We start from the raw sequence: 6,858 nt of genomic DNA on the forward strand, positions 1-6,858 counted from the left end.
CTAGTCCTATATACCATTTATAACTTATATCCAAATCTAGAGCTCAAAATTCATTCGGCACGCTTTACGGTGCAACTTTATCGCAATATTTTACCCGGAAAAAATACTATTAACCAAATTTTCAGAAAACTTGTCTAGTCACTCAATTTTTCGTTCTGAATTCATTTCTAGGGTTAGTTTTCCCATTAGAGACCTCATACTCAATTTTATTTTCCTAGGGTTACGTATTTGGCTAATTATCGTTTTACCCTTTCTTTTTATTTTGACCTTAATTTCAGGATTTTCACTAATCCTACCCTTTAATCCACATTTAATATATAAATACATGTTTTAGAAATGCGAGGTGTTATACAACTACAATACAATATTAGATATGTAATATAAAATTATTTACACATCATTAATTAATTGTTACATTAACCTTAGGATTTAATAATAAAATCCAAACTATAAATCAGATAAATCCATAGAACACAATCATGCAATATAATCTAAAGAAGAATAAATATGATTTACTAAACTCTGAGTCTCGATCTTAGACAAAAAAAAAAATATGATGAACACCTTGGAAGAGCTCTTCCACAATCATATGATTTTCTCTTGGAACGTTTCTCTTAGTTGTAAAAAAGTTGGAATTAACCTAGAGATCCTTCCATAATGTACTTATAGTATATTAATTCCTAACCTTAATGCACTTTCACAATAGATTGGTCAGGCTCGTCCCAAGTAAAAAAACCAACCCCGGATAATTACACCTGTTAAACTAGCCCATATATTTGAACCCTTGTTTTAGAACTAAGCCTAGTAATTAATTAAGTCCACAATGAACTTTGAAAATTATTTAACATTAATAACTTAAGTTTTTCATACAATTAATTCATGAGACTGAATTAGTGCCCTTTTTCACTAAATTATTTAGAACTAGATCACCTCCACTTTTTCTAACAAGCCCAACTGCCCAGGTAGCTCTGATGTGATGTATAGCTTTTTTTTTTGGATATTAATGTATAGCTTTAATTATTCTCTCTCTCACCTGATTCAACAAGTGCAACTATCAAATTTTTTTATATAAATAGATTGTTTCAGTGGCAATTGGCAATAAGCAAAGTTCTTCTAGTATATACATTTCAGGTTAATAATTAGAAATGTCATCATTAACTAGCTGTAACACTGATCTACCTATGAAGCAGTTGGGAAGTGTCTACGACTTTCTAAAGGGCAAGACCATTCTAGTTACTGGTGCAACAGGATTCTTAGCGAAACGTACATGATGTCTTCATCTATCTTACTCCCAAATTTTTCTGTAAAGAGAGGATTAGTTCAATTAATGTTGTTATTAATTTATGCAGTTTTTGTGGAGAAGATTCTAAGGGTTCAACCAAACATAAAAAAGTTATATCTTCTTCTAAGAGCAGAAAATCCTCATTTAGCTACCCAACGCTTGCACAATGAGGTACACAATTTATTTAAATGTTATATTTATCTTATTTTGTATGAGAGAAACAAATTTATGTGTCCCATCTCTTTTTTATCTTTCTTCTTACATGTAGGTTCCACTTGTAATTTTGTTTTTATTATATGATATATCTTTTTTTCTACAACATAAGAAAATTATTTTCCTTTATTTAACTATTAAATATTAATTTTCACTCCGTCTTAGAAGTTTACATTTTTATATGTAATTTATTCCCACTTATTTTACATACATCTAGGTCTTTGCAAAGGACTTGTTCAGTGTACAACGAGATAAGTGGGGTGAAGATTTTGATTCCTTCATATCGGAGAAAGTGATTGCAGTTGCCGGCGATGTTTCTGTTGAGAACTTGGAACTTAAAGACTTAAATCTGAGGGAAGAGATGTTGGAAGAGATAGATATCATAGTACACAGTGCTGCAACTACCAAGTTTGACGAGAGGTTAATTAATAAATAAGATAGCCATAATCTTAGTAATTAAGCTGCATGCAATTTTATGTATAAAAATATTGTTTTGTGCAGATTGGATATTGCAATGGGTGTTAATACTATGGGAGCTCTGCATGTTTTGAACTTTGCTAAGACTTGCCGTAAAGTTGAAATTCTTCTCCATGTATCTACTGGTACGTAATAATCAGTTCAACAAAGTTCCCGCGTGCCTACGGAAAATTAAAGAATTAATTGTTCAATTTAATTGTTGAATTTGTGAATGTGACCCATATCTTGAGAGCCCAAGTCCAAATTCTAGAAGATAAAAACTTCAGAAGTATTATAAGATTATATAAGCTCTAAAAATACTACAAGGTTCAATTAATTGTAAAGATCTGGAATAGGGATTAAAAATAAATATTTAGTTATGGTCACTGGAAACTTCTTTTGAGACCTATAAATAGACACGAACATCATGTTTTGGTGTGAGCATAAAAGTTAATTTCCTTCCATTATTCGTTGTGCAAAGCTTTACCACTCACTTCAACTTATCCCCTCCTCCTACGAATCTAATATTAGTTTTTTAGTTTTTATTGCCTTCATCCACCCCTACCTAATTCCTTCGTTTTGTTATTCTGAAAAACACTAACATTAAAGGGAAAAGTGTCTATACTTTTAAATTACATAACTTACATTCTTTCACTCTCACAAAGAGGTGGGACCCACAACATTATTTTTTTTGTCAACTCTCTCTCCTCCTTTATCTATCTCTTTCTCTCTCTTAAAATGACACAACTTTACATCCTTCAAAATTATACACACTTTTCCCAACCTTAAATAGTCGTTTATTTGAATTTTCTTTTGTAATCTGGTTTTCTTTATGGCAGTACTTTACTCAATTGGTATAACTCAATTGACAATACATACAGAATAGGTGGAGAGAGAATCTGTATTCGATTCTTACCAAATACATTTATAAGGAGAGGTGAAAAGCTTTAAATGTGATCAAGCTTCAACTAAAGATTAATCTAAGAGTAAATGCCCTTTTGGGTCCCTAATAAAAATTACGATTCTCACTTTAATCCCTTACAAAAAATATTAGTCGATTGATCTCTATGAAATTCAAAATAGACCCATTTTAGTCCTTTTGAGGGACTAATATGGGTCTTTTTTGAATTTGTGAGGGACCACGATTTCAACTAAATGGGTCCACTTTGAATTTTTTAGGGACCTCGAAACTAATTTTTTTTTGTAAGGGACTAAAGTGAAAACTGTGTTTTTTGTTATGGACCAAAAAATGTATTTACTCTTAATTTAATAGGGAATACCCAAGGAGCAAATCGGGTTGGTATAAAAAAAGAAAAAGAAAAAAAGATAGATAAGTACACAGATTTTAGCACAAATAATTGATGAGTAACAAAACTTGAAATTAATTCATTAATTAACACTTTGGTGATGCTAAGCTAAAAGAAAATTCAATCGATTTTGTTCTTACTTAAATATGCTGATTAATTTTATATAAGCAATTTATGTCCAGATTTATAAAGTCAAATTTTAATTGGACTTTATATATATTATTTCTTTCATTACCTAATTAAATCCCCATGCATCAATTATGCATTACTAACTAGTTGGAGTTTCACTTTCAGCTTATGTATGCGGGGAGGCTAAAGGACTCATACGTGAGGAACCTTTGCATATAGGTCACACGCTAAACGGGTCCTCAAGATTAGATATCAACTTAGAAAAGCAGTTAATTGAGGAAAAATTGAATGAACTCCGATTACAAAATGCTAGTGAACAAACAATCACATCTGTGATGAAAAACTTTGGAATTCTAAGGTATTTTTTGGAATCTAACCATCAACGCACTTTTTACCTTTCGTCCCTCTAATTTTGAGCTTGTGTTTTCCAATAATCAATTTCTAGGGCAAATTTAAATGGATTTCCAAATACCTATGTATTTACCAAAGCAATGGGAGAGATGGTTTTGTTGAATATGAAAGATGATGTACCGTTGATCATCGCACGCCCCACTATGTTAATCAGTACTCACTCTGAACCATTTCCCGGTTGGATTGAAGGTGTGAGGTATATGTTTTGAAGAATCACTTAAACATATGCTCCATATTGTGTGTGTGTAAATGGGGTGTGTATGTTTGGGTAATTAAATAATTTAATTTTGTAATTGCAGAACTCTTGACGTTCTGTTTGTCAAGTATGGTAAAGGAACATTAAGAAGTTTTCTTGGCCACCCAAAGACAATATTTGATGTGGCAAGTTACCCATAATTTATTTCAGCAATTTTTTTTTCAATTTTTTTTCACACATCGAAAACTTGATTTTAAATTTACAACCGAAGAAAATGAAATGATTATTATGCTTTCAGATACCCGCGGACATGGTCATAAATTCCATGATCATAGCATTAGTGGCTCATTCAAAGAGACATTCCAAGACTTTGATATACCATATTGGTTCTTCATTGAGAAACCCTTTCGGAATTTCCGATTTTGAGGATATAGCCCACCAATACTTTACTAAAAATCCTCTGGTCGACAAATATGGAAAACCTGTGGCTGTCCCAAAGAAAATCACGTGGATCTCAAGCTTGAGTTCCTTCAACAGAAACATCAAGATACGATATGTGATTCCTCTAATGGTTTGAACCTCAATTTCATCATGATAGTTAGATGCTAGCAAAATAATAATAATAAATAGGGAAAAAGAAGTATCATTTAAAAGGATACAAGCTGTGTCCTTTTAGATGATTTATACAAAGTATGACCAGTCATACTTTGTGTAAATCTGAAAAGTTTTTTTTTTCTCTTCCCAGTCACATCGCTGACGTGTAACGTGAAAAAAAATAACTTTTCAGAATTACACAGAGTATAACCAGTCATACTCTGTATAAGTCACCAAAAGAACACAACTTGTATCCTTTTAAATGACATACACTAAACCCTAATAAATAATAAGATTTTGTTTATTATATGATATAAAACAATAATTTCTTTTTCTTTTTGTTATGTTCCCCTCTTGCTATCCAACTAATTATAATCTTTCATTCTTTTATTTTACTTGCTTTACTTTGAAGGGATTAAATGTGATGAACAAGGTATTTTGGAACTGTTACGGGGATTTTTATAATGAAAGTCAACGGAAAATCAAAACATTGATGAACATAGTAAGATTGTGTAAACCTTATCTCCTCTTTGAGGTCATGTAAGTACAAAAGACTCTTAAACTGATGAACTTTCCCTTTTTCAAGAGCTATACAAATTATTGATTGGTTTATCTTTGTTAAAACAGCTTTGATGACAAGAACGCAGAAAATTTGCGCATGGCAACAAAACAGGTAGCTGATGAAACCCATGGAACATTTAACTTTGATCCAAGGAGTATTAATTGGATTGACTACATGTTGAACACCCACCTTCCTGGACTCATAAAGTACTCTGTGAAGTGAGTTGTAATAACATAATTAATATATGTTGTTTTTGAAATATGTTTACTATCCAGCGGAGATGAACTATGTACGTCAAATAAATAAATAAAAAAGTGGAAGTGAAGTTGTGCAAATAACACTTCTATTGACTTTTTATTTTATATCAAATTTTGCATTTTTAAATTTAGTTCAGCGGCGTCGGGAATAATATTGGGTAAGAATAATTTAAGAATCATATAATTTGATTGAGATTATTGGGAATTTAAGAGTGAATGGAAAGAATTAATGAACTAATTGAGGAATGTGTTACTTCACTACATAACAACCTGATGGATTCTATGTTGCACCGACACTTCAAAAAATCTAAAGTGTCATGTTCAACACTCCTTGACATCCTGATACTCCTTGACACTCTAACACATTCTGACATCTATAATATTTAATTTTTTATCATATATTATGAAAAAATTGATCGATATTTTACTAAACTGATATAATAAAAATTAAAAATCGATACCGAATAAATCTCACTAGAGTGTATAAGAGATTTTCAATTTAAAAAGATAATTGTAAATATTTACATATTATGTTTCTTTACAAAATTGATTGATATTATGAGTTTAGTTTCATTTTTTTGTTAAATTATTGAATATTAAATATAATATAATATAAACTACATCAATTAAATATAATATTTAATATCAAAACTTGAAATCTAACATTTTTTAGAATTAATATGTCGGAGTGCCGTGTCATGTCCCGTGTCGATGTTAGTGCAACATAGTTGGCGTCGAGAGTTAAGAAGTTAAAGAACAAGGTGTATTGGGTCGGGTTTCGAGTTCTGAAAAATTAAAACCATATAACCCATCGTCATCCAACCTGAATACAAATGAAATTGAGGATTAAGATATGATGGGAAGATAGTTTCTTATGTTATATGAGATAATTTTGTGTTATGCACATATAAAATAATGGGTGAGACTCATTTTTTTTTTCTCTTCTCTTTAGTGGGCTCTGTAGGCACAATTTGATCTGCAGAAGCGTTTAGACCGTTGAGGTTTGGGATGCGATGGATCATCATCATTCTAATTTATCGCTTGTCATGCAGATCTGTGCAATATCTCCTCGTGTTTGATTCCCCTTCACGAATTGCTCAAATTTGCACGAACAATATCTTTGAGGCTGGTTAGTGGAAGATCTTCCAGACTATATCTTAAGGGGCATAGGGCTAGTGTATAGCCATTCTCTCACTATCAAAGAGATGACCTTACCTCAGCCTTTGCCACCAGAAAGTGAAGACCTGGAGGCTGATAACTATAAGTGTAGAATATATATGGGTTCCAAGAAACCTCCATAAGCTGAATGAGCTCTAGGTTTCTTGGGCTCTTACACACTAGGCTTAATTGGGCTTTAGTGAAAGAAAAAAACTCAACAATCTCCCACTTGCTCTTGAGTACAAACTTGAGCGCAAAGCTCAAGACCATGTAACTCACTAGTTGTCATCAAC

The 6,858-nt window shown here is 31.8% G+C and overlaps 1 protein-coding gene across 1 annotated transcript; it reads left to right on the forward strand.

Annotated features, from left to right (window-relative positions):
- Positions 1-1,181: 1,181 nt before the first annotated feature.
- Positions 1,182-5,372, forward strand: LOC133309273 (fatty acyl-CoA reductase 1-like). Its single transcript, XM_061510025.1, has 10 exons — positions 1,182-1,263; positions 1,350-1,453; positions 1,713-1,915; positions 1,997-2,097; positions 3,553-3,745; positions 3,833-3,994; positions 4,098-4,179; positions 4,293-4,565; positions 5,001-5,128; positions 5,216-5,372. The coding sequence occupies exons 1-10, from the start codon at positions 1,182-1,184 to the stop codon at positions 5,370-5,372; spliced, it is 1,485 nt and encodes a 494-aa protein (XP_061366009.1).
- Positions 5,373-6,858: the final 1,486 nt, after the last annotated feature.

Source organism: Gastrolobium bilobum, unplaced genomic scaffold, assembly GCF_033153095.1.
Source record: "Gastrolobium bilobum isolate Gb01-03AN ecotype WA unplaced genomic scaffold, APGP_CSIRO_Gbil_v1 utg48699, whole genome shotgun sequence".
In the NCBI taxonomy this organism is placed as follows: domain Eukaryota; kingdom Viridiplantae; phylum Streptophyta; class Magnoliopsida; order Fabales; family Fabaceae; genus Gastrolobium; species Gastrolobium bilobum.

Coding starts and splice junctions, on each gene's coding strand:
- LOC133309273 (XM_061510025.1), top strand. CDS start 1,182: ATGAAGCAGTTGGGAAGTGTCTACGACTTTCTAAAGGGCAAGACCATT. Junction 2,098..3,552: donor TCTTCTCCATGTATCTACTG/GTACGTAATAAT, acceptor TTTCACTTTCAG/CTTATGTATGCGGGGAGGCT. Junction 3,746..3,832: donor AAAAACTTTGGAATTCTAAG/GTATTTTTTGGA, acceptor ATCAATTTCTAG/GGCAAATTTAAATGGATTTC.